General features: G+C 40.6%; 1 protein-coding gene across 3 annotated transcripts; it reads left to right on the top strand.

Annotated features, from left to right (window-relative positions):
* The first annotated feature begins 2,170 nt into the window (after positions 1 to 2,170).
* On the top strand, positions 2,171 to 12,712 carry kars1 (lysyl-tRNA synthetase 1). 3 transcript variants are annotated; one of them, XM_053633964.1, is made up of 15 exons: positions 2,342 to 2,433; positions 4,985 to 5,130; positions 5,654 to 5,792; positions 6,116 to 6,281; positions 6,385 to 6,478; positions 6,580 to 6,766; positions 6,877 to 7,002; positions 7,370 to 7,489; positions 7,570 to 7,732; positions 7,975 to 8,148; positions 8,243 to 8,328; positions 9,958 to 10,043; positions 10,853 to 10,979; positions 11,072 to 11,215; positions 12,229 to 12,712. In XM_053633964.1, exons 2-15 carry the CDS (start codon positions 4,997 to 4,999, stop codon positions 12,301 to 12,303), a joined length of 1,821 nt encoding a protein of 606 aa, XP_053489939.1. In that variant the 5' UTR covers positions 2,342 to 2,433; positions 4,985 to 4,996; the 3' UTR covers positions 12,304 to 12,712. The 3 variants fall into 3 exon arrangements, with proteins under 3 accessions (XP_053489940.1, XP_053489939.1, XP_053489938.1); XM_053633963.1 differs by having other exon boundaries at positions 2,421 to 2,444; XM_053633965.1 differs by lacking the exon at positions 4,985 to 5,130 and having other exon boundaries at positions 2,171 to 2,433.
* The last annotated feature ends 307 nt before the right edge of the window (positions 12,713 to 13,019 follow it).

The following is a 13,019-nucleotide window of genomic DNA, read 5'->3' on the forward strand; positions in this document are numbered from 1 at the left end:
GAGTTCAAATCCCAGCACTGCTAAGCTACCACTGTTGGGCCCTTGAGCAAGGCCCTTAACCCTCAACTGCTCAGATGTATAAGTGAGATAAATGTAAGTCGCTCTGGATAAGGGCATCTGCCAAATACCATAAATGTAAATAATCATCAGCAATGTGGTGTGATGAAGCAGAGTTAGAGCTACCACCCCAAAGATGATTATTTTCCTATAACATTATGACTTGGAGTGTTTTATTCCTCTTATACCACAGCAGTGTGCCAAAGCACACATTTTGACTTTGTTAACAAACAAGTTATACTTTTCAACTGTTCATTCATAGTTACATTTAATGTTGTGGAAATTCCATGTAACAAGTGAGTTCTCTCTTCTTTTTTTTTTTTTCTTCTTTTTTTTTGGTCATTTGAAGTTAATGAGATTTATTTTTTTTTTTAATGCAGATTGTCTTGTTACAGAGTAACTTCAAAGCACAAACTCCTTTGTCCAGAAGTCCATCACAGGGCACAAGCACTCACATTAACACACCACCGACAATTTGGAAATGCCAATCAGCCTACATCGCATGTCTTTGGATTCGGGGAGGAAACTGGAGGATTCGGAGGAAACCCCTGATGCACGGGGAGACCATGCAAGCCCCGTGCACACAGGGCGGATGCAGGATTCGAGCCCCAACCCCCAGAGGTGTGAGCAAACATGCTAACCACTAAGCCAACGTACGACTCCCCAATTTAACTAATTAACTATTAACTATTACAGAGATAATGGTTACCTAATGCACTTTTAAATACGCTTCGACTATTATGCTGTTATAGAAAATTAATCAATACTTGTTGACCAATCAGAATTGAGAATTCAACAGCGCTGTGGTATAAATGGTTAACAAAAAATGTATCAAGAATTAGTTAAGCTGCTGCTCAGTTAGGGAGATAACCATTTTATTTCATTTTATTTTTTTTTACGAATGGTACAGTCCAGGCCATGTCTTACACATCCAAAGAGAAGTGGGTGATGACCAAACTCAAAATCTAATTAGCTTTCCAAATAGCAGAGATATCACTGAAGGAAAAAACAATGTTTTAACACTGAGGTAAGAATTGGGGTGGCAAGTTGTTTTGTTTTTTTGTTTATTTATTTTATTTTTTATTTTTTTTTGCCCCTTGATGCCACACCACTGAGATGAAGGGTGATACTTCTACAATGAACTGGAAATAAAGTTGGTTTGATGTTGGACGTTCGAGATTCGCGGAAATGCGGAAATGAAGGGACCTTCTCTAAAGTTACACACGACATTGTTATACACGATTCTAACTTCAATAGCATTTGAAGGGAATGACTTACAGTCATATAACCCAGGAGTTCCCAAACTTTTCCAGGGCAAGGCCCCCCAAATGGCATTGACATTTGACCGAGGCCCCCCTTTTGCAAGATGTCTTTAAAACACATTAAAAAATACAGACTTCTGAATACATCCCCTTTTTTTTATTAATAATTACATCTTACATCTTTACATTACATTACATTAGGAATTGATTGTGTGTGTGTGTGTGTGTGTGTGTGTGTGTGTGTGTGTGGTTGTCTGAGAGTGAGAAAGAGAAAACATACTAGTCGAGGAATGGACACCCCAAATTGTTGAGGCCCCCCGGGCGCCCCCTGGTGGCCCCCACTTTGAAAACCACTGATATAACGAACTGTAAAGTGTTCACCTAAGTGTCAGGTATGAAGCACACCTTTTAGATTTTTGATATTTATCAAAATAAACTATTAAATCATATATAATTATTGTCATGTATTTTATTACTGCATGGGCCCATACACAAACTATACCATAATTTAAAGCTCAATAGCATTTGAAGGGAATGACTTAGTCACAGGTATGAGACTAGTATGAGAATAGTTTCTAAAAGGTGTGTCTCATACCTGACACCTAGATGAACACTTTACAGTTGGTTATATGACTGTAAGTCATTCCCTTCAAATGCTATTGAAGCTAGATTCGTGTTTAACAATGTCGTATGTAACTTTAGAGACGGTCCCTTAATTTCCGCATTTCCGCGAATATCGAACGTCCAACGTCGAACCAACTTTATTCCAATCTACAACGACAGGTCTGCTCTGTGGTTTAGCTTGGTGTTTTTTTTTATTATTATTATTTTTTTTAATCATCTTGTTTTGTCGCCGCTAAGTGCTAGCTTCACATTTTATACCGGTGCCGGCAACTTCTTTGCGCGTGGGTTGGACAAATATTCGCGCATGCGAGTCTTCTGATTGGACGGCTAAATTTCTGACCAATCATATCACAGGAGGCGGGGCTTGTTGAAATACCGTTGAGTGGAGGAGGAGGAGGAGAAAACTTATCGCGCGTGGGGTTAGGTAGCGGTGCGGAGGCTCGGACAAGATGGCGGACGTGGCGGCGGACGGAGAGAAACTCAGTAAAAAGTATGCGAATTGTAAGAATTACTGTGTGGACTGGACAAGGTTGAAATGGGAACTTTTGTTAGAAATTTTGTAGGAAGATTTATTAAAAAAAAAAAAAAAAAGCGCTTCCGGTTTATAATCTGAAGGATCTGCTGTGATGAATGATGTAACGTTATCTTGCTTGGGAGTAACTTTAGCTTAGCTTAGCTTAACTAGCTAGCTCAGCTAAATATCTTATGGAGTTGAGCGTAAAGTATGCGAATGAAACAGGAGCAGGTTCATTTACCCAGCTGTCTAGCTAAGCACATAGCATAGTGCCATTAGCTAGCAATGTGCGTACCCGAATCCTAGATGGTACCGGTGTTTAATTGTGTTCCCCCTGTCACGTGCTCTCGGAATGGTCGTAATTACGAGTGTCTTAACTTGTAAAAAAAAAAAAGAAAGAAAGAAAAGTCCTTCACGTTAGTGCTTTGCTTTGTGGGGGAATGGCAATCATCTAATATTCAGATCAAGCGTGTTTAGGGGGAAAAACATGCATGTATGTGAGCTGTCCTTGACTTCTGCATCTTTTCCTGATTAAAGGTGCAATAGTCGATTTTGTTATGTCTTTCTTGCACATATAACCTGTAAAAAGATGTAAAGCATGGTTTAAAAACAATGCCTCGAGTCGTTTTCTCAGCAGAAGTGTATTACGTGGCTGACAAAACTCATTTGGAGCACTGATTTCCGGTCCGGAATGCTTGTTAGTGTTTGGATGGGTCTCTTTTTATGGACACGAAACTCTACGGTTCTACGTGTAGATCGTTTGTGAAAATGGCTGGGCATCGACGGGAGTGCTCAAGGAGTTTGTAAAATATTTACTTATTCTTTGTACACTAGTATTCTGGTGGATTATTTGAACCATGGAGCTTTTTTTTTTTTTTTTTAGTTTTGGATTAAAACTGTTTGGTACAAGTGACCCGTCAAACAGCCTGACAAGTAGAAGACTTCGTTGATAAATATTCATTTGGAAAAACTGACGCACGTTTGCATTACCCCAAGTTACTCGGTTACAAAAGGTTCAGAGTTGGACCGGAAGAGCTGTCGAGTTAGGAGGTTGAGATAAGGAGCCGTTTGCGTGACTGTTACTGCATTCCATGAAGATTCCAGAATGCTATTGCATTCCCAACAGACCAGGAGCCTGGATGTATTTATCAACAGCCAGGAACAAAATCCAACTCTTTAAGGGCTGCCAGACCACCAGGGAACAAACTGATCTAAAATGTAATGCTCCAAATAACAACAAAAAAATAGAGATGTTCAAAATGAAAATAGAAAGTAAAAAAAAAAAACTTCAAAATAACACAACAGAATTTATCGGTCAGTACGTTTATACAGACAACACTATTCTGATGTTAAGAAACCAGCATGTAAACAGCGATTTCTGATTACCTTAATCTGACTAAAGTCACACTCGAAGTAAACACGAATGGAATTAAGACGTGTGGAGTATTCCTGTTTTAGTCGCGTTATCGACGTGCATTACAGACATGTACACACCTTAATCACACTATTAACGCCGTGTGGGAGTTTTCACCGCATTGTGCGACACGTACACACACGGCAGCGCTCAACCGTTTGATGGCAAACAAGAGGGCACGGCTGCGTCCCAAACCACGTACTTACCTACTATATAGTAGGTGAAATACACACATTTCTGTATAGTATGTAAGTATGTGGTTTGGGACGCCCACGGCTTCACGCAGTCGTCTATTTGCACATATAGCATGAGAAATAATTAACTGCACTTGAAGCTTTCGTAAAATTAAAAATGGAACACCCAAAACTGTATGTCGATGCGTGAAATTCTGGAGGAAATGTCGGACAGCGTGGCGTGGGGACGTAATGACGTGTGCTGTTAATCGATCTACGTTCTATAAAATGTAAAACGGGAACATTAAAGTAATATTCTATAAGCGACTCATGTAAACACCTTAATCAGAATATTGTCTTATTCAGAATAAAGGTCAGTAATTAGATTACTGCTGTCCATGTAAACGTAGTCAGAGAGAGTTTTCATCTTGCCTCTATAGACCGCTCTCGTACTGTATAATGACAGCGGACCCTTCTCAGTAGTTCCCGGGAAAACTTAGTGACCTTAGTAAGTTTGACCCTGGCGTGGTTGTCGAGTTGTCTAGAGTTTACACAGATTGGCGTGAGAAACGCCAACAACCTGTGGTTGAAACACCTTGTTGATGTGAAAGTTCAGAGGAGAAAGAATGTCCAGACTGGTTCAAGCTGATGGGAAGACTAGAGTAACTCTCATAACCACTCTGTACAACTGTGCTGAGCTGAAAAGCCTCTCAGAACACATGACATGTCGAGCCGGCTATAATAGAAAACTACACTCCCGCTGTCAGCCAAGAAGGAGCAAGTTTCTCGTACACCTCTCAGCGCTTTTTTTTTTTTCTTCTTTCTATCTTTTCTTTTTTTGGTCTGTTTAATTTTGTGCAGCGTGAAACGGTTGATGTTTCGTAGACGTGCGAGGTGGGGATACAGAAATGAGTCTGACGTGTGCGTTTTCTTGGTTCAGGACCTGCGCATCATGTTGACGCTGGTCAGAGCAGCCAGGCAGCCCGTGTGCCGGGCCGTCGGGTTACGGGTGCAGAAGTTTGTGCCCCACGTTCTGCAAACGGTGCCTTCGCTTATTGAAGGATGTCGCTGGAGAGGTGACAAAAGGTTGGTGGTGTTTATGTCTAATGTGATGGAGTGGGTGGAGGGGAGAAGGAAAAAAAACCCACAACCAACCTTTTGTCACTAGGGCTGTGCAGTATGATGACGTTATATCAATATTGTGATCAATTATATCACAGTAAAATTTTTATATATATATATATATATATTAGTAATAATTACAAAGATCTAATTGGAAGCAGCTGATTTCAGCGATTTTGTTAGTAAAAATAAAAATTATTGTTCGATGGTAATTTTTTGTCCCCCCTGCTTTTCAGTTTGACGTAATTTTTATTTATTTTTTTAACAGATATTGAATAAAAGTATTATCTTTTTATTTTTTCGATTTATTTTGCAAACTTGCATACCATGGTACAATTACGCATCACGTATCGTGACGTGATTGTCACATCGCCCACCCCTGCTCGTCACCTCACCGAATCTCTGTGCACGATCTTGCATCATGATCTCATTGTCGTTGCGTTAAGGTCACGAGGCTTTAAGTCACAGCAACTCGTCTGCATTTCAGTGAGCTGAAGAGGCGCGCGAAGGCGGAGAAGAAGGCCGCGGAGAAGGAGGCCAAGACCAAGGACCAAGCGCAGCAGAACAAAGAGGCGAATGACGAGCAGCATGTGGACGGACTGGACGAGGAGACTCTGGACCCCAACGTAAGTCATACGTTACCGTAAACGTCATGTCGACGTTCCATCTCGTCTAACTTGAGAATCTTAACCCCGCTTCGGTAACCATAACAAACGAAGCGAAATACAAATAAGAAATAACAATTTCGTAAACGCTACAGGAAACCGTGAATTTGAAGCCTGATCTTCATCACATTTTATACCACAGCGCTGTCGAATTCTCGATTCTGATTGGTCAAAATGTGGTGATTAATTTTCCCTAAACAACAGCTCTGACAGTAGTGCATCTGCAGTTCACAGGTATATTAATACGTATTCTAATACACGATATCCATGCTGTGTCTTTATAGCAATACTTCAAGATCCGCACGCAGGCCGTCCAGGCTCTGAAGGGAACCGCTGAAGACCCCTATCCCCACAAGTTTCACGTGGACTTGTCTCTCACCGAGTTCATTGAGAAATATAATCACCTACAGCCCGGGGAGCAGCTGTCCGATGTCGTCCTTAACGTTTCTGGTAAAATTCTTGACCGTTTTGTTGAGAGTTCAACTCTGGAAGTTTTTTTTTTTTTTTTTTTTTTTTTTTTTTTTAAGTGTGTTTAACGTTTGTCGTTTATCAGGTCGTGTCCACGCCAAGAGAGCCTCCGGGGCCAAACTGCTCTTCTATGACCTGAGAGGAGAGGGGGTTAAGCTGCAGGTTATGGCGAACTCCAGGTCCGAGACACTCTCACACACACTTCACAAGGGCTCGATGTTCCAGTGTTCCTCAGCTGCACGTTATTTAATAAATGACATGCAGCTTTTCCTCCACTCAGGAATTACAAATCGGAGGAAGACTTCGTGCACATCAACAATAAATTGCGCCGTGGTGACATCATCGGGGTACGCGGTAATCCTGGGAAGACGAAGAAAGGCGAGCTGAGCATCATCCCTGTTGAGATGACCCTGCTGTCTCCATGTCTGCACATGCTTCCTCACCTGCATTTCGGCCTGAAGGACAAGGTCAGCGTTTCTGCTTACACACACACACGCACACTGTTTTATTAGCTTGGGTATTAATTAAAATTATAAAGGGTGAAAGTAAAAAAAATGTGTGTCTTTGTGATTGTTAGGAAACTCGTTTCCGTCAGCGGTATTTGGACTTGATCCTGAACGACTCTGTGAGGCAGAAGTTTGTGACACGTGCCAAGATCATCACATACCTGCGCAGCTTCCTGGACCAGCTTGGTTTCCTTGAGGTGAGACTAAAATCTACATAAGGGGTGTCGAAATCGTTTTAGGTAAAGGGCCACATGCTATTCTTTGTCCAGTTTTACAGTGGTGCTTGAAAGTTTGTGAACCCTTTCGAATTTTCTATATATCGGTATGACCTAAAACGTCATTCTCTTTGTCTACTTTTAGGATTTGTGTGTGAAAATCCGATGATGTTTTAGGTTATATTTATGCAGAAAAGTCTAAAGGGTTCGTAAAAAATTTTAAGAACAAATAAACACTTTTAAATCCTTCATTTGACCAAATTCAATTATGGTCCCTTTTTTTTTTTTTCTTCTATATTCTGTACGCACCGAATTCTATGATCGCTCGTTGACATCCCGGTTGTCATAGATCGAGACCCCGATGATGAACCTGATTCCTGGAGGCGCAGTGGCTCGGCCTTTCATCACCTACCACAACGAGCTGGATATGAACCTGTACATGAGGATCGCGCCCGAGCTTTACCACAAGGTACAGTACTAAACTAAAATCTGAAGGACAGAACGTACCGAACGAGCTGCCAGAACGACGTTGATGTTTCTCCATCCTAGATGCTGGTGGTCGGAGGTATCGACCGCGTCTATGAAATCGGTCGTCAGTTTAGAAACGAAGGCATCGACCTCACGCACAACCCCGAGTTCACTACGTGCGAGTTTTATATGGCCTACGCTGACTACCACGACCTGATTGAGATCACTGAGAAGCTTCTCTCAGGTGTGTTTTACTCGCTTTATATTAATCCTGCTAATCTAGAATGAGTTGTATTCTTGAGTTGTACCCCTCGACCTCATTTCATGAGTAGGGAAATGTTACCCATGTGAATATTGTTAATAATTATTTGTTGAACGCTGGACTTTATCAATATTATCGCCACCATTTTATAAACTTAAGCTATTTAAGGGTCCTGGTTGCTGAAAATACAAGCGAGTGTGAATCTGCTTTGCTCTTATGATCAGGAATGGTGAAGCACGTCACAGGAGGTTACAAGTTGACCTATCACCCTGATGGACCGGAAGGACAAGGCTATGAAATTGACTTCACTCCTCCTTTTAAGAGAATCAGCATGACCCATGATCTGGAAAAGGAGATGGGAGTGAAATTCCCAGCCGCTGACACTTACGATTCTGACGGTATTCTAACGGGGAGCGTGTGTATAAAGTGTTCAAGTAAAAGAAAAACGTGCTGCCGTTATTCGCGTCATTTTGGTTCTCTTTTTTTGTGCAGAAACCCGCAAATTCTTCGACGACCTGTGTGCTCAGAAGGGAGTGGACTGTCCGCCTCCAAGAACAACAGCTCGGCTCCTGGATAAGGTTACTGATTTAATTTACCAAGACGTAACGTTGCTGTGTATCATAGTATTAATCCGAGAGATCAGTCTCTTACAATCCGATGGTTGCGTCGTTGGACAGTCGCTAGCTTCTTTTCTCTTTTCCACTAACCAGAGAAAGGGGAAATACTCACTCACTCGATACTCACGTGTCTCGCCTGGGGAAAATCCTAGAGTTCTTATCGAATATTAAACACGACCGGTCAAAAGTTTGTGGACACTCGACTGAAACGTTTCTCGTGATCTTAAAAACCTTTTGATCTGAAGGTGTGTGATTAAACGTGTGAAATCGGTGTCGTAGATAAAAATATAATCGTGCCGACGTATTCGTTTCTTTCATTAGTAAATGAACATTTTATTTACAAAAAATTATATTTATTTTAAACGGACGACTCGGAGCGAAATATATTTCCGAAAAGCAGCCGATAAGAGTCCAGCGTCGGTGGGAACTCCTTTAATACTGTTTAAAAAGCATCTCGGGGAAATTCCTCAAGAAATCGGTTGAGAAAACGCCAAGAATACATTTCTGGAAATTCTCAGTAAAAAGGGCGTTGACTTTGAAGATGCTAAAATATTTATTTATTTACTCATTCATTCATTCATTCATTTATTTATTTAATTTATTCATTTTCATATGGTTTATTTACATGTGATTCATTTACATGTGATTCATTTACATGTGATTCATTTTCATGAGATTCATATTCAAGTGATTCATTTTCATATGGTTCATTTACATGTGATTCATTTTCATGTGATTCATATTCAAGTGATACATTTTCATGTGATTCATTTACTAATTTGCTTCTCTTTAAATCCAGTTTTAGACTGTAATATTACAAAGGTCTTTCCAGATTATTTTGATTTATTTTGAAATTTTTATCACTAAAAATTATCGGCGGGGGAATAAAACTCAAAAATGAGTGCGTCTAAACTTTTGACCGATAGTGTACCTGTTGAAAAGTTATAAGATATTATTGTTGTAAGAATTTACAGAATGTTCTGTTTTGCCTACTTTGATCTTGCCATGAAAATAGCCATTGATGCTGACATGGCATTACAAGAACAATAAATAAATAAACAAACAAACACATCAACCAAGGAGGCATTGTGATCATCAGAAAGAACTGATTTTGCTAGTCGTAGAGACAAACATTTTTAACGAATTAGCACCCTACAGGAATGTGAAAACCAAGACAAAACACGACCAAAATAGAACACAACTGTCCTCCAATCCTGTAAGTAGCACGTCGGACGAAAAGAGAGACGACTCCATGAAAGACGTCGGATGAAGATGAGGATTGTAGTTGCGCAATCTTCACAGGAATTGGAGTGTTCACTTCATTAGTTGGCATTATTGCATTTAACAAAATAATTACCTCGTCCTGCTTTAAGGTTAAATCGCGTTCGTTTTCCTGGCGACCAAAATATGAAACTGGTCACTACGTTGAGTTTTCTCTTGCTTCACTGGATAGCTAAAGGATTTATGATGTGTCTATCCCCTAAGATATACTGGTTTTTGGCTAGAGCAGAAAAATGCACCAGTTAGGAAAGTAATAATCACTTTTTATTTGTGTAGTGTTAATCTTTTTCTTTACTTCCTGTATTGCAGTTGGTGGGAGAGTTCCTCGAGGTGAAATGCATCAACCCTACGTTTATTTGTGACCACCCTCAGATCATGAGCCCACTGGCAAAATGGTGAGCACTTCTACAGAACCTGGGGTTCTCAACTAGAGTGGCATAGGACCGTCGATATGGAGGGTAGTGCATACGTCGTGACGTGATACAAAAACGTGATGGTGTGCACCTTGGAGATATATATATACACGATATCAGCGTTCCTTTAATTATTCATGTAATGCAATTGCACTGTTTGAACACCAGAGGTCCCAATCTGCATGACACAGTTAAAACATGTAGAGAGCATGCTGGTCAAGTCAACGCATTGTTTCTGTAGAGCCTGCGAGACACATGAAGTGACCGATAACTCCGGATTGCAACCACCAACATGTTATTCGTTGTACGGTTACACTATTATGATATACTGGCTAAAACGAGCTCTTCGGTACTTTAAAACAACACCAGCCCCGTGCCTCTGTGATCTACGGTGCTCCAGAAAGAAGCCACGGAATGCGGGCATTTTAGCCGAATTTGGAGCTCTATTTCTGTTCGGGAATGCGTTATGTTTCAATCTATCAAGTCCTCAGATCAGACATTTTGGGATAGGATCCCGGTTCTCCGCGGGATGGGAAATAGGAGTTCTTTCAGTCATAATTGTTCTTCGTTCATATTTCGGTTAACATTTTCTCCGAATCGAATCACGAACGCAGTATTGTGGCTCGATTCGTGGTCCGGGTGTATCGTTAAACCCCTAATCCGATCGCGTTTACGTGCGTGACGTGCGAAGGGAACAAGGAACGTCCTGGAGTCAAGAACTCCTTTCTAAGATTATCTGTATCGTTTTTAATCTCTTGCGTACTCTTAATCGTCTCTTCATGTTCCTCCAGGCACAGATCCCAGAAAGGGCTGACCGAGCGCTTCGAGCTCTTCGTCATGAAGAAAGAGATCTGTAACTCCTACACCGAGCTGAACGACCCGATCCGGCAGCGCGAGCTCTTTGAGCAGCAGGCTAAGGTGAGAAAATTTGCGGCATCTGACACCGTGTGTGTGACAGTCTGACGTGTGTGTGACAGTGTTTGTGACATCTCTATGATTCATTTGAACAGGCGAAGGCAGAAGGTGACGACGAGGCCATGTTTATAGATGAGACGTTCTGCACGGCATTAGAATATGGTCTTCCACCTACTGCAGGCTGGGGCATGGGCATCGACCGTCTCACCATGTTCCTCACTGACTCCAACAACATCAAGGTAAACCAACCAACAATCTGTTTTTCCAGACAAAAATACCACAAGTCAGATCAGATTTGTGTTAAAGGGAATTTAACCTTTTCTTCCCTTCAAATTTCGACATAATTTCCAAGCCCTTACGGCTTTATCGATCCTCGTTTATCTTCATTTATCTTACATTTCACGGATTAAGACCCTGCCCTGTCTTGAATTTAGATTTACCCTCATTTATTTTTGCCTTTTCAGCCAATTCTGAAAATCTATTTATTATTCTTTTTATTATTCATTCTCTCATTCATTCGTTTATTCACGCGCTAATTTGCTTTTGAGATGATGTAAGGAAAAATTCAACCCAAGTAACATCATTAAAACTCGATTCACCGACGATAATCTTTTTATTTCAATTTGTAGTATAAAATTACATTTCTGCCACGGCGCTGTTGAATTCTGGCTTCTGACGTTGATTAATTATCTAGAACAGTAGCTCCGACAGTAGCTCCGACAGTAGTTTATCTGCAAGTCCCAGGTTTCTATTAAGCGCTTGGTCTAATACGTTATCGTTTCTATAGTAACAGCTCATTCAAAGGGACTTGCATGGCAGACGCTCCACATAAAGATGATCTAATATATTAATTATTATCTTGGCTCATAATTTTAATATAATTATAATTAATTATATTAATATATTAATAATATCTTAGATTAGCTGTTTTTTAATTTCCCCTACAGGGGATAATTAAAGGTTTATCTTATCTTATCTTACAAACATATATAATGGTTGATATGGTGAAGTTTTCTGTAGGGAAACATTTATTTAGCATTTTAGCTCTCTGTCCTGAAGACATTGTGAAGACTTCTGGACATTGTGTTATTGGAAAACGATCACCTTTGGGGTTTTATCCCTTACATAACTCTCAGACATGCGTCAGTTACGCTTTATTCTACTTCTCGGTGAAAGGATCATGTCAAAGTTTTGAACTTTTGCTCGATTTTCTGTTTTAAAACGAACATGCTGGTGGATTTTTGTGTTGCAGGAGGTTCTTCTCTTCCCCGCCATGAAGCCTGATGACAATAAACCCGCCGCTCCAGCAGAGGGCACTTCTGTTTAACACTGTGACCCATGATGTCGCCTGATCAGAAAGGAGTGACGCGGCAATCGTCAGCACCACGCGGGGTTCATGTTTCTGCCTGGCTTTGCAGGTTACTGTTAGAGACTGATGTTTATGTGGTGAAGGATTTCACATCGCAGAAAAAGGAATTGGGTCCATGTGGGTTGTTTTTTTTTGGCAGGAACACTGAACCCTGTTTTTTTTTTTGTTTGTTTGTTGGTTTTTTGTTTTTTTACTGCTGCTTTTGTTCGTTGTCAGTTCACATCAGGTTCTTTCAAGCAATCAAGACAGTGATGACTCAGATTCAGCGATATTTTTCTGTAATAATGGTTTTAATACCACCTGTTCTCTGTATTTTTAATGATCACCAGATTGATTATAGGAATAAACCTCCATGTGCGTGATTAAACCGTGTGAAGTTATTTAAGCGTCATGGCCGATGAGTAATGGAATGCATTTTTTGGTGCACTTTTGGACAAAATCTGAAGCCTAGATGTATAAAAATGGGTAATGTGAATGAGCTTTAAATACAGGTGAAGGTGCAGTACTGATCATTTCTACTCTGGAATTTACATTTCAGGGGTTTTTTTCCCTTCAATATTCTGCTGTGTGTTTAATCCCATCCCCCCCCCCCGAAGACCTGCTGTTCCTTCTTACACCTTCTTCTGCACTCATGGTCATGTCAGATCATGTCATACACACCCATATAATTGTTG

This window comes from Ictalurus furcatus, chromosome 10, assembly GCF_023375685.1.
Source record: "Ictalurus furcatus strain D&B chromosome 10, Billie_1.0, whole genome shotgun sequence".
In the NCBI taxonomy this organism is placed as follows: Eukaryota; Metazoa; Chordata; class Actinopteri; order Siluriformes; family Ictaluridae; genus Ictalurus; species Ictalurus furcatus.

Coding starts and splice junctions, on each gene's coding strand:
- kars1 (XM_053633963.1), top strand. Junction 8,149..8,242: donor TGACACTTACGATTCTGACG/GTATTCTAACGG, acceptor TTTTTTGTGCAG/AAACCCGCAAATTCTTCGAC. Junction 8,329..9,957: donor CAGCTCGGCTCCTGGATAAG/GTTACTGATTTA, acceptor CCTGTATTGCAG/TTGGTGGGAGAGTTCCTCGA.